Source organism: Vicugna pacos, chromosome 6, assembly GCF_048564905.1.
Source record: "Vicugna pacos chromosome 6, VicPac4, whole genome shotgun sequence".
In the NCBI taxonomy this organism is placed as follows: domain Eukaryota; kingdom Metazoa; phylum Chordata; class Mammalia; order Artiodactyla; family Camelidae; genus Vicugna; species Vicugna pacos.
Genome location: NC_132992.1, coordinates 14,413,230 through 14,428,138, shown reverse-complemented (window position 1 = coordinate 14,428,138; position 14,909 = coordinate 14,413,230). Strand labels below are relative to the sequence as shown.

General features: G+C 37.6%; 1 protein-coding gene across 4 annotated transcripts in view; it reads right to left on the bottom strand.

The window, feature by feature from the left end:
- The window catches only part of MYO5A (myosin VA), a 168,275-nt gene that overhangs the window by 103,353 nt on the left and 50,013 nt on the right, over positions 1-14,909 (bottom strand). For all 4 annotated transcript variants that reach the window (XM_072962395.1, XM_072962396.1, XM_072962397.1 and 1 more), the window contains exons 2-4: positions 5,914-6,024; positions 2,819-2,990; positions 799-943 (exon numbers count right to left, since the gene is read on the bottom strand). In XM_072962395.1, the coding sequence (XP_072818496.1) occupies positions 799-943; positions 2,819-2,990; positions 5,914-6,024 (428 nt within the window). The remainder of the gene's footprint in view (positions 1-798; positions 944-2,818; positions 2,991-5,913; positions 6,025-14,909) is intronic.

The following is a 14,909-nucleotide window of genomic DNA, read 5'->3' as shown; positions in this document are numbered from 1 at the left end:
ATACCATAAGTGTTTTAATAAAAGGTCAAAATGACTCCTATGGACTCTGTCATTGAAGTAATTCTAAAATTCTGTCTTACACTGGTCCCTTCATGTACAAACATTCTACCTGGTTGGAAAGGAGAAAATAAAAACCTCTGCAGTATTAGTTTTCTCTCCATAAATTGCTTGAAGGTTTCGCATATCACATTTACAATATGCCAAGTTCTTACCTGTAGAAGTGTTAAAAATGGACTATTCTTCTATGCATGTATAGTTTTGCATTACATTACATTACTAAGAGAATAATCAAGTCTTGAAAGTAGCTCTTTTTCTCCTGTTCTTCACTCTCAAAATATGAAGGTTCCACAATTACATCAAAGACATTTTCCTGATGCTATTCAGGACCACTGATGCCCTAACGTATGCTAACTGTAAAATTCACACTTTCCTTGAGAAATTCTCCTAGATACAGACAGATTTCCTTTAGCACTTAGGCCTTTTAGTTCTGGTCTAACAATCACTAGCTGATGACACTGGGCAAGTCACATAATACCTCCAAAACCCTGATCCACTCATCTGTGAAACAACATCTGTCCTTGCACAGTCACTGAATTACAATTAAAACTGTATGCCCTTTTACAAACGTGAGGTTATTTTAATAATAATGCAGACCATCTAAGACAAATTAATCAAGGCTGTTTACTTAATAATTTACAAGTTGTTATTCACTGTATTTTAAAATATCTGTGACTCAGCAAAGAAGGAATTATCGCATTTAATAAGACTCATGAAATAATAAACAGAGCTTCCACCCACCTGGCCATTTGCTTGTAAGCTTCTTCAGCTACTGCAAAGATATGTGGATCCATATCACCCATGTTCTGACCACTATATGCATTAATAATATCTTCTCCATAAATAGGCAGCTGTTCATAAGGATTTATAGCTACTAGGACTATACCTGGAGGAGAAGGTGAAAAAGCAAAAGTCAGTGCTATCCTACTGGGCATATCAAACTTGGTAAAATGAGAATCACAGTTAACACAAATTCAATTTCAGTTACTATTAAACTAACAAACTGTTAAGGATCAAAATACATCATAGCCTTTGCCTCTGAACTCATTATATCTAGTCCTAACTAAAACACTATTTAAAAGCTAGACTACATTATTTAAAATAATGAAAACTGTGGCAATGTTAAAAGAAGTTTAAATATTTTAATAATATTTAAGCCAAAAATTTCACTTCTAGAAATTTATCCAAATGAAATAATCATAGACCATGTAAAGGGCTTTTTTAAAATAAAGATTTTTTATCATTAATTTTATTCATAACAGTCAAAAATGGAAATAAAATACATAATAAAGGGAAAGTGATTAAATACCCTGCTATATCCATGTAACAGACTACTGTGCTACCACCACAAATCATGCTTATAAAGAATATTAAATATCATAGGAAAACATGACACAAAACTATATATAGACTGATTCTAATTTTACATCTATTTATACTCTTCTATATACACACAGATAGGATACAAGACAACATAATACTGGTTATTTTTCAGTGGTGAATTATGTGTAATTCTTTTTCCTTTTTTATACTTAGAAAAAAAAGTCCTTAAATTTTACAGCAGATGTGTATTAACTTAAGAAAGTCATTCATTCAGTAATATTTATTTGGCTCTACCTATGCTTCAAGTTTTTTCTAAGTGCTAGGTTTACAACAGCAAACAAAAAAAAAGACAAATCTTTGCCCTTGTGGACCTTATATTCTAGAAGGAAACTCAGACAATTAACAAAATAAGTAAGAAAAAATATATATCATAGGTTAGATAGTAGGAAGGAAAAGGGGGAACAATTAAACAGAGAAGGAAGACAGATACTGAGAAGAAAAGACAGGGCGGGCAGGAAAGGCTTCACTGAGAAGGTACCATCTGTGCAAGAAAAAGATACATTCAAAAAGAAAAAGAAAATTGAGAAAAAAATATTCACTTAATAGAGAAGAAAAAGAGCAATTATCAAGGCTATTAAAAATATAAATTATTTTAAGAAGAAAAGATAGCTGTCCCTGTTCAAAACACGGGCGTAATGATGAAATGCTGAGCACTGAGTTGGGTACACTTAGCAAAGAAACTTGGAAGGAAATGAATGGAAATCCCAGACCTGAGTCTCAGAAGAGAATGATTAGTGAAAGAAGACTAAGAAGTCAGTAGAGAAAAAAGAGCTAGGGATGGGGGAGGAAATAAAGAATAAAAAGAAAATAGAGAAAGAGAAAAAGGAAGGAAAGGGGGAATACACACACGTGCATGCTTAATTGCTGAGAGAAAAAATCCTGAGCTGGCTCACCGGCTGCTAATACTGAAATGAGCAGGGGCCTAGGCAAGCAGATCAAGGAAGAATGGTTATTACGAACAAGTCAAGCCAGTCCTGCATTTCTGAGTCACTGAGAAAAAGAGAACACTAAACTTCTTGAACACACCCAGAGGTAAGTCTTTGGACATATACTCTTCATGTAGTGGTTTTTGCAAGAGATGAAAGTAACTCGCAAATTGGTATTGAATCTGGCATATGACTTCTGTTGGGGGGAAAATCCAAAAGACGGGCCCACTTCTTTTTATTTTGAGCAAAATTATGTAAGTTCACAAAGGAGTTTATTCAGCATACAATGCAACTAGCTAATGAACACTGGTAAGTCTTTTTGGTAACTGAAGTGATTTTGTCTCTAAGAGAAGATCCAAACACAGCCTTCTTCCCTCATGTACAATATTTCCATGGCTATGTCCATTACAGAAAAGAATCCACAGTCCACTCAGACAGCAATGCACACTTACCACAATATGTATAAATAAGTTTGGAATCAATAAAGCGGACTCTGAGATTGTGGAGCACAGCAGGCTCATGAAGATAGCTGAGGGCTGTGAGGTCATTTTCACCCACGAGTATGTCAGGGTTTCTTAAGTGAGGCAGCTCCTTGGTCTTTGGATCTAGACGATACTCCAAATCCTGAAAATGCACGAGATACAGCATCTGGATAAATCATGACATTAAACACAAAGCAGGCCCATGCATTTTGCTTATTTCTTATTCCTGATTTGCTTCTCGGCTATTAAATGCATTCTTTTCCTGGCACCTTCCAAAACCACAGAAGAATAAAGAGAGTCTTCGTTTTCACTAGACATGTTAACTCATATTCACATTTTTTCCAATGTAGTTCAAAAAGTCAAAGGCTGAATTTTTTTTACCTAGTTCCTTGATGAGAGTTTTTTATCTTTAGTAAAATAAGCTTTTTCTTCCCTTCACCTGTTAAAAGTGATAGTATAACAGAGTGGTCAAGCGTTTGGCTCTAGAGCCAGATTAAACCATGTTTAAATCTCCAAACTAGTACTTACTCATTTTGTGGTCTAAATCTTTCATTGGTTTAAAAAAAAAAAGCATTATATAGAACAGCTCACAGCACGAGGTAAAAATTAAATAAGGCATTGCCTGGCATGTGGTAAGTATTTGGGAACTCCTAAACCCCAAGAGGTCCAAGAATCCCCTAAAATTAGGTGTAACACTTTATGTGTATATACATATGCATAAATATACACACATATGTGTACTCTTTTTAAAGACAGACAATCCATAGTTTTCACTTGATTTTTATTGAGGTGCTTGGACCCCCAAATTAGGAAACACTACTCACTTTTAAGCCAAGGGAATATGGCTTTATGGCAAAGCCAAGCATGGAGACTGTCATTCAACTACGTATTAAGGGCAAACAACATACGGCACATGAAAAGGAAAAAAAAGGCAATATAATTGTAGAGAGGGATAAGCTGGTTTTGTAAAAAGCCACGGAATACTTTTGTTAATACTAAAGAGATATATAGAGGTCAAATATTAAAATCAACTTGTAACAAACTATGATAAATGAGGAAGAAAGTTTTACAATTTGCCCCTTGATCTCTCTCTACCTGTTTATTAGGGTATAATCTCCTTCTCCAAAGCTGACTGGTCCTTGCATTGGCCCCTGCCATACACAAAAGCCACTTCCAGCTGAGTGATCTCAGGTAGAATTACTTAAGATATCTGAACCTTGGCTTCCTTATTTGGAAAATAATTATAATACCACCTACTAACCCACAGGATTGGTGTGAGAATTAACATAAGAAATCACAGCCCAGTGTACCTAACAGAGTGGGTGATCAATGAATGAATGCTGAATAAATTAATTCCTTGGCATTCAAGGCCCTTCTAATCAAGCCTAATTCTTCTCTGCCTTCTTCCTGAATAATCTCCTTGCCTTTGTTTTGCTCTCCTGAAGTTCATCCTCCATGCTGCCACCAATGAGTCCTTTCTTAAACACAAACGTGGCACCTTCCTCTGTTTAAGAACACTACAATACTCCCCATAGCATACCAGGTGAAAAAGAGTTTCAGCATGAACACCAGGCCCTCTGTGCTCTGATTCCCACCCCTATCCTCTTGCCAGTCGTGTGCTCTCACTTCACATCCCAACAACATGGAACTTGTGTGTGCCCCCCAGACCCCTCCAGATCCCTGAAATGCATTCCTCCTTGTCTGTTTGTCCTTTAGACAACACCTCTCTGACTCCTAACCTTCACCAACCCTCTGACCATTCCGCCCTCTGTTCTATTTTTGTTTCCTGTTTATATTTATTGTATCATGTGTCACAGTATTCATAATTGTATCTACTCTCACCTGACATTAATGTCAGAGAGCATACCTTTTGCCACCTCTGAACATGTTATATAGCAAGTACCTTTCATACACAAGCCTTGAACTAGAACACACACCTTTCTAAATCTCTGCTCGAGTCAACTTCCTATATTCACTGTCTCCAAATATATTCCAATCCTCACAACATCTACCCTCTTTCTCTTTGTTAATCCAAACTCTATCTGTCTTTTAAGATCAGTCAAAACCCTTCCTTCTCTTTGAAGGCTTCCTTGACAGAGCAGCCCCTAGTGATATTTCCCTTTACTGGGATCCTAACTAAAGTCCTCAGTGTCTTCACAGTACAGCAGAGTGGTTATGGGCACAGACCATAAAGGCAATCTCGTGGCTTTAAATCCCAGCTTCATTGCTTAATACCTGCGTAGCCCTGAGCAAGTCCCAAACCGAGCCTCAGGTTCTTCATCATTAAGTGGTAATAATAACAGCCCCACCTCATAGGACTGCTGTGAGGATTAAGTGAGTTATAGCATATAAAACACTCAGAACTATGCCTGGCACATAGTAAGTGTTCAGTACATATTAACTGTCTGGACAGCATTACTCACCTGGCAGTCAATCATAAGTTTGTGTTTTGGTATCTTTAGTATTGTGATGTTGAACTAATCTTTATATCCTATATTTTCCTGCCGAGATTGTAAGTTGTTTAGAGGAAAATAATGTCACAAAGGTTTTTAAGAATAAAGTGTGACATGCCATGTGAAATGTACTGAAGAGATTAAAAAGGGTAGGACTAAGATGAGTCCAATCATGCAGTGAATGCAGATGGGACAGTACAGAGATATAATTGGTTTTAAGTTTTTCTGGTCACTAGCAAAGTGTTTTATACATAATAGCTTCTAAGTAAATATTCTTCATATGTCTACTTCCAGCACATATCAAATCTCAGACGGTTCCTTAAATGAGGTTTTCTTAGTTAACACAAATAGTTTTAACGGTAGCCTAAACAAAATACAGATAAACAGGAATATCTTTGGGAGGATTCAATGTGACTTTAAACCTAGTCATAATACATTCATAAACCAAAATAATTGGATTTTTTTAAGTATCTGCTATTTTCACTAAGCCATTGGGATAGAAAATTGAATTTGCCAAAATTCCAAGTGAAGTCAAGTATGTCACAGCAAATTTACATTTTTGAATTTCCTTCACTTTATGCCAAAAACAACAAATAAAAGGAAAATTCTTACCTTTCCATCCTCAAGGCGAAGCAGGAGGACTTTATCTCCTGGCTTATAATCTTTGAGCAGCTCTGCTGACTTCCAAACTTCCTCAGGATCAGGTATCCAAACCCTGGCAAACTAGAAGACAAAAAGAAAAAAAATTTAAACTAGCAGATCAATCACTTTACAATGAGATATAAAACATACCATGGATTTATTTATAAATTAAACAATTTATGAAAAAAGTAAATCTTGGCCAATATGAAATTTAACTTTTAAATTAGTAAATGAAAAGTATTTCAGCCCCAGTAGTACCACCATGCTCACGTTATAAAAAAGTATGCTCTGTACTGCGGCAGTAATTTCACAATATGTGTAAGTCATGTCATTATGCTGTACACCTTAAACTCATATAGTGCAGTGGGTCAACTTCATCTCAGTAAAACTGGTGGGAAAAAACCATGCTCTGAAGAAATAGTTTAACTTAAAATTTGACCTTGCTATAAAAGAAAAATGCTTTCTGAAAATGTAATTTTAGATTAAAATGTACATATAAATCTACTTTCTCAATGAATGTGGACTTCCATGGGTTTCAAAACTTGATATTGAAGCTCTGGTGTGGTGGCTGTGCCAATTTCAGCAGCACAGCTATCTTTTTATCACAAGATACACAGATAAAGCCTTAATGATTTCTCAGGTATTTGCTGGAGGTCATTGTGGTGTGGAGAAGACCACTCACTGGGAATCTAGTATTTTCTTTAAAGAAAGTTCTGTTGCTAAAAAAAAAAAAAAGAAGAAGAAAATTGAGAAAGCATTATTGTCTAGTATTTTGTCTTCATTATTTTATAAAGATGAGTGAAATGATAAAAATGGTTTACTTGGCCAGCAATAAGTCTGGCTCTCATAGCCTCAATATCATGAAAGAGGTATCAAAAAGGGTTCCTGAAACAGCAGATCTTTAGCTTCAATTAGACACTCTTTGCACTTAAGCCAATTTTGGACTTCAGGTCAATTTTGGGGAAAAAAAAAAAAGAACAAAATGTATAAACATGAATGAATCCTCTAAACACCACAATGAAGAGATGCTTTATAATTGCTTGGATTTCTGAGGAAGGAACCACTCTTTAAAACATATACTAAACCTTATTGCCCATTTTCAGGAATGTATCATATGGAAATATTACTACCACCAGCCTTTCTCTCCTTTATTTTCTTCAGAGCTCTTACTATTACTTGCACTTACTTACTGTTATGCTATTGTTTGTTTACTTATTATTTCCCTTACATCTGTCTCATTCAAGACTATATCAAGTGCCTGTGTGCCTGGTACACAGCTGGGCACTTGGTAGTGGTTGAAAGAATCTCAGAATAAAAGGCATCTCCTTAAATTGAGTAAAAGTTAATATGGTGAAAAACCCACCCATTGCTTTATTTATCTCTTATTGTCACAGACTCATGCAAACTTTCTGTCTAAACAGTCTGCAGAGAAACGAGTACTAAACTAGGTTATGGGTTCTAATCCCAGGATTATCAGACTGGACTTTCAGCCTTTATTTCAAGTATATGTAAAATGGGGATGATAGCAAGCCTCATCTAGTTCATCTCAAGGGTTTATCCACATAGAAACCTTGTGAAAAGCATAAACCAAACATAAGTACATGCTGAGATTGTTACTAAGTGTTTTTTCCATGAGAAGTGATTGCTAATGTTAAATGTTAAGTGTTAGTGAAATTTGTTTCATAACTTTTCCCCCAGTTACATAGCCCCTTAAACTGAGTAATATCGGTACACATTACTAAAATCTTACTTATTCAATAAACATTTCTGTGTACTGTTTCCACTCTGATGAAAACATAAAAAAAAAAGTAAAGTGGGTCCAAGTGAGTTTGTAGAAGCATGGCTGACTTGTTCTAAATTTTCAATTAAATCTAAAAAGAAGTGCCTTTTACCTTTTGTGTTTTTTGTCCACAGCAAGCTCCAGCTCAGATTTCCACAAGTATTTTGGAAACAGTAATGAGTAGGTACTTTGCCAAAGGCTAGACTTCCAAGAGCTACGTATTAACAACCCGTTACATATAGTAGAGGGAGGCTAAGGCCCTTACACTCACCAGAGGCAAGATATTTAAACATCAAACATCACTCTGACAGCTGACTTCCCCTTTATCTTATCTCTATCTCTTGGGAAAGTATCCAAAGAGAAATAGGTCAGAAATCAGTCTATTATTGTCTTTTTATGGTCCCTTTCCATCTTAACCAATGAGATGACTCTGCAGAAACAACTATACCAGAACTGGGTCAGTTTGGAAGGTATATAAACCTTAGCTGCTGAAACTGAGAAGACTCTCACCTGGGCAATGCTTGTTCCTATTGCCTCTGTCACTTCCAACCCTACTTTCCACTCTTCCCCTGGGCAGCCCTGAGGAAGAGGACTAAGCTTGTTCAGCCTCAACTAGGGTGAAGACTGTGGGAAGACAAGACGACAAGGTCCCAAGATCACATGAAAAGCCTAGAAATGTGACGTGGCAGCAAGAGTCAGGGAGGAATTAGAAATGGAAGTGGACACACCTACTGACTAAGCCTGCTCGGGGACCTGGTGAAACAGAAGCAGCTAGCAGAAGATAAGCCTAGCCACAGTGAATCAGCCTGGACAGACAGAGCTTCCAGCAAGACAAGGGAGGGTTGATGTCATGTAACTAACAGGGTGAGGCTTCCCTGCAAGGCTCCTCATTCCCTTTTTCACTCACACTACTCTCGTTTTATCCCTCATTGCCTTGTGAGTCCCTCAGATACCTCACTTATGACACCTCAGACCTTATTTTCATTGTTTATGGATCCATCCACCTCCCACTAGATTATATGCTCTTTAAGCCATCTTTGAACCCCTCTAGGTTGGCTTAGCTCCTTGCCAACAGTTAGTGGGACTTTTGTGTTGGTTTTATTTAAGACAGAGGTAGGGCAAGAGAAGGAAAAAAGCTAGGAGAACTGGGAAGAGACATAGCAAAGGCAAACTGCACAGACCCACCTCGGGACTTTTCCTGAAGCTGCAAAACACAGTTGAAATGGGGGAGGAGTCAGAGAGTTAGAGAAGAGATTCGTGGAGTAGTTGGCAAAGAAAGAGCAAATGCTGATGTAGGAACTGCAGGAGAAGGAAAAATAAGGATTTGGAATCTGAAGTACTGTGACTAAAGCCACAAAAACTGTAGGCGATGAAGAAAAGAGAAAGGGGCTTAAAATAAATAATACTAAAATATAAACACACATCAAAGAAGATTTATGACAATTCAAAGGAACACCTGATTAAAGAGTAAGGACAAAAATGGAGATGGGCTAAATTTTATGATAACAGTCAAAATCTGACAAAATAATGCTGGTACAGATTTAAGGTGCATAGTAGCTTGCAAGGAAAATAAAAACCATCTGTCCTTCTACAATACAATTTTTTGAGGCCTGCCTGGCAATGATAAGGTAATTTCAACAGAGTCTAATGGAAGAGCACTGGAAAGGCGGGTTTGGGGGACATGCAGAGAGGGGCACCGAACATGCTGGGTCAGCCTAGGAGGGCCTCAGACCTTCTCAGGGTTACACCCATCCCTGTGAGCGTAAGGAGATAGCAGTCATCTTTCTTATTGCATCCTACCACAATGACAACACTCAAGAGGTCCCTGATTAATGCAGATGATTCACTGGAAGTTTTGCTAACTTGCATTTTGTCAGTCAAGGAATCCTAAAGTGTGGGCACCAAGAGTAATTGTTTCTGATGCCTCAGACACCTCAGGAACAAGGCTGGCAGCAATAACTCAGTAAATGACCAGTCCCCGAATCCCCAAAATCTGACTCGTATGATTCTCTCTCCTTCCCCAAACTCCCACGTACAATACTCTTCACTTTTCATACAGCATACGTGCACATCTTTCTTAGCTCCCCTATTAAATCATAAGCATCTTGGCAACATGTATCTACTTGGTTCATTTTTTATATCCCATTGTGAATGTTGGCAAAAATAAATGCCTTATACGACAATTCAAATAAGCCTATAATAAAAACTAAGTGTCTCTCTAGGCTATGAATTGAAGCAGGAGAAAAATCCTGAATCATCAGCACCCCCTCCACTGAACCCTGACATTAACACGGATACTCCATATGGTTACTATAACCCATACATATACCCATCTAACCCTTACGGCATGTTTTTGATGTAAACAATTCAGGAATTTCTACACTAAAGAGCATAATAGGCCTTCCAGAAATTATATATATGCACACATACAGAGCAAATATTTGTTGAATGAAAGAATGATATAATGAACTCCCGTACACCTACCACTTAGGTTCAGAAATAAATAGACCATTACTCTTCAATCGAATGTATTCTTCAACATTTCATTTTCCCCCCATCTTCACTCACCACACCATTGTTCAGTCATACCAAACCATGGGTTTGCTGTACCCTGAAAAAGCCCTGCTGCCTCACATTTCTGAGCCTTTCCTCCATCGGGAACACAATCCCGCCCCTTTTTCAGCCAGCAGACTCCTTCCTACTTCCCCTTCATATCCGTGTTAGAAGACTCCTCTCAGAAGACTCTCCTGACTTACCCTCATTGGCACTCTATTCTCAACATCCCCATTACCTCCTACAACCTTCCCCTAGAATCTTCATCCCACTAAATGATGACTTGGCTTGCCTATCTCCCTTTAGAGACTGCGGGCTACTTGACAAGAGGCGGGCACCTTATTCATCTTCGTCTCTTTTGCACTCAACACAGGGCCTGCATATAATAATTTCTTAATAAACGTTTGTTATAAGAATGTTCCTGGCCTCAGACATTATACTGTAAGAGGATAGGTTAAGTAATTCATCTTAACTTACACTTCGTCTCTGTGTCACATTTTGGTAATTCCCGCAATATCTGAGACTTTTTCATCATTGTTATATTTGTTCTGGTGATCTGTGATCTTTGATGATACTATTGTAACTGTTTCGGGGCGCCATGAACCATGCCCATATAAGATGGTGAACTTAAATGATAACTGTTGTGTGTGTTCTGACTGCTCCACCAACTACTGACTATTCTCCCTCTCCTCAGGCCTCCCTACCCCTGAGACACAACAATGTTGATATTGGACAAATTAATAACCTTACAATGGCCTCTAAGTACTCAAGTAAAATGAAGAGTCACAGGTCTCTTACCTTAAATCAAAAGCTAGAAATGATTAAGCTTAGTAAAGAAGGCACACAGAAAGCTGAGATAGGCTGAAAGCTCTTACACTAAATAGTTAGCCAAGACTTTCAATGCAAAGAAAAAGTTCTTGAAGGAAATTAAAAGTGCTATTCCAGTGAACATACACATGATAAGAAAGTGAAACAGCCTTACAGCTGATAAGGAGAAAGTTTTGGTGGTTTAAACAAAAGATCAAACCAGCCACAACATTCCCTTAAGCCAAAGACGAATACAGAGCAAAGGCCTAACTCTGTAAAGGCTGAGAGAGGTAAGGAAGCTGCAGAAGAAAAGTCTGAAGTTAGCAGAAGTTGGTTCACGAGGTTGTAGGAAAGAAGGCATCCCCATAATGTAAAAGTGCAAAGTGAAGCACGAAGTGTTGATGTAGAAGCTGCCGCAGTTCTCCAGAAGATCTAGCTAAGATAGTGATGGCGGCCACAATAAACAACAGGTTTTCAGTGTAGACAAACAGCTTTATTTAAGTAATGCCATCTAAGACTAGGATAGCTGAAGAACTCAATGCCTGGCTTCAAAGCTTCGAACGACAGGCTGACTCTCCTGTTAAGGGCCGATGGAGCTGGTCACTTTAAGTTGAAGTCAGTGCTCATTTACCATTCTAAAAATCCAAGGGCCCTTGAGAATTATGCTAAAACTACTCTACATATGCTCTATAAATGGAACAACAAAGTTTGGATGACAGCACATCTGCTGACAACATGGTTTACTGAATAGTTTAAGCTCACTGTTGAGACCAAGTGCTCAGAGAAAAAAATTCCTTTCAAAATATTTCTGCTCGTTGATAATGTACCTGGTCACGCAAGGGCTCTGATGGAGATGCACAACGAGATTAATGTTGTTTTCATGCCTGTTAACACAACATCCATTCTGCAGCTCACTGATCAGGAGTCATACTGACTTTCAAGTTCTATTCTTTTAGAAATACTTTTCATAAGGCTATAGCTGCCATAGATACTGATTCCTCTGATGGAATTGGGCAAAGTAATTGAACCATTCTAAAAAAGATATGCCATTCTAGATCGCATTAAGAACATTTGTGATTCATGGGAAGAGGTCAAACATCATCATTAACAGGTATTTGGAAGAAGTTGATTCCAACCCTCATGGATGACTCTGAAGAGCCCAAGACTTCATTGGAGGAAGTAACTGCAGATACGGTTGAAAGAGCAAGAGAACTAGTATTAGAAGGGAGCCTGGAGATGTGATTGAATTGAGTCAATCTCATGATAAAACTTTAATGGATGAGGAGATGCTTCTTATGGATGAGCAAGGAAAGTGGGTTTTTTTTTTCCTTTTTCCTTTTTTTTTTTTTGAGAGGGAATCTACTCTTGGTGAAGATGCTCTGAAGGTGTTGAAATGACAACAAAGGACTGAGAATACTACATAAAAGCAGTGGCAGGATTTGAGAGGATTGACTCCCAATTTTGAAAGAAGTTCTACATTAAAATGCTATCAAACAGCACTGTATGCAACAGAGAAATTGTTCATAAAAGGAAGAGTCAATCAATGCAGCAAAAGTCTCTTCAGCAAATGGTGTTGGGAAAACTGGACAGCAGCATGTAAAACAATGAAGCTAGAACACACCCTTACACCATATACAAAAATCAACTCAAAATGGATCAAAGACTTAAACATAAGACAAGATACAATAAACCTCCTAGAGGAAAACATAGGCAAAACATTATCTGACATACATTTCAAAAATTTTCTCCTAGAAGAAATAAAAGCAAGAATAAACAAATGGGACCTAATGAAACTTACAAGCTTCTGCACAGCAAAGGCAACAAGAAGTAAAACAAGAAGACAACCTACGGAATGGGAGAAAATTTTTGCAAATGAAACCGACAAAGGCTTGATCTCCAGAATATATAAGTAGCTCATACGACTCAATAAGAAAAAAATAAACAACTCAATCCAAAAATGGGCAGAAGACCTAAACAAGCAATTCTCCAAGGAAGACATACAAATGATCAAAAGGCACATGAAAAAATGCTCAATATCACTAATTATCAGAGAAATGCAAATCAAAACTACAAGGAGGTATCACCTCACACCAGTCAGAATGGCTGTCATTCAAAAATCCACAAATGACAAATGCTGGAGAGGCTGTGGAGAAAGGGGAATCCTCCTACACTGCTGGTGGGAATGCAGTTTGGTGCAGCCACTATGGAAAACAGTGTGGAGATTCCTCAAAAGACTAGGAATAGACTTACCATATGACCTAGGAATTCCACTCCTGGGCTTGTATCCAGAAGGAACCCTACTTCAGGATGACACCTGCACCCCAATGTTCATAGCAGCACTATTTACAATAGCCAAGACATGGAAACAGCCTAAATGTCCATCAACAGGTGACTGGATAAAGAAGACGTGGTATATTTATACAATGGAATACTACTCAGCCATAAAAACCGACAACATAATGCCATTTGCAGCAACATGGATGCTCCTGGAGAATGTCATTCTAAGTGAAGTAAGCCAGAAAGAGAAAGAAAAATACCATATGAGATCGCTCATATGTGGAATCTAAAAAACAAAAACAAAAACAAACAAACAAACAAAAACAAAGCGTAAATACAGGACAGAAATAGACTCATAGACAGAGAATACAGACTTGTGGTTGCCAGGGGGGTGGAGGGTGGGAAGAGAGAGACTGGGATTTCAAAATTGTAGAATAGATAAACAAGATTATACTGTATAGCACAGGGAAATATACACAAAATGTTATGATAACTCACAGAGAAAAAAATGTGACAATGAGTGTGTATATGTCCATGAATGACTGAAAAATTGTGCTGAACACTGGAATTTGACACAACATTGTAAAGTGATTATAAATCAATAAAAAAATGTTAAAAAAAATTTTTAAAAAATCAGTGCAGCAAATTTCACTGCTGTCTTATTTTAACAAATTGCCACAGCCATCTCAGCCTTCAGCAACCACCATCCTGATCGGCCAGCAGTCATAAATATTGATGCAAGACCCTCCACTAGAAAAAGAATATGACCTGCTGAAGGCTCAGATGATAGTTAACAATTTTTAGCAATACAGTATTTTTAAATTAACGTATGTACATTGTTTTTTTAAACATAATGCTATTGCACACTTGATAGACTACCATATAGTGTAAATACATCTTCTATATGCACTAGGAAATCAAGAAATTATTGTAAGACTCACTTATTGTGATATTCGCTTTATTGCCGTAGTCCAGAACCGAACCCACCTATCTCTGAGGTATGTATCAAGGCCTAGACCTCAAAAGCGGTAGAGCTGGGATTCAAACCCATGTCTACTCTAAAAGCCAAACATTCTTTCCACTCCATCTCGCTTCTCCCCTAGTTAAAATAGTAGATTTCATTAAGAAAAAACTCCCCTCCCCCATTCCAAAATTGTTCCTTTTTGCGTTGCGATGGAAAACTGCTATTAAACTGGTCCGTGCCATCAGGTGAGACTTAAGAATGTCTCATCTAAGACAATCTGTCAAAGCCACAGCAATCAGCCTGGCATCCATCCTGAGTATTCCAATTGGCTCTGACCACAAAACAAGGCTCTGCCAAAAGATAAGTTTAGAGAATAACAGCAAAAAAAAATCATCTCCCAAGGACTAAAATTTTAATAAATGGATGATTCCAGGTTCATCTATTTCTATACATGAATAAAATGAAAGGGTTAATTCAAGATTTTTAGATTTCTTTGTGGGGGGGTAGTAATTAGATTTGTTTGTTTATTTAAATGGAGGTACTGGGGATTAAACCCAGGACCTTACGCATGCTAAGCACACACTC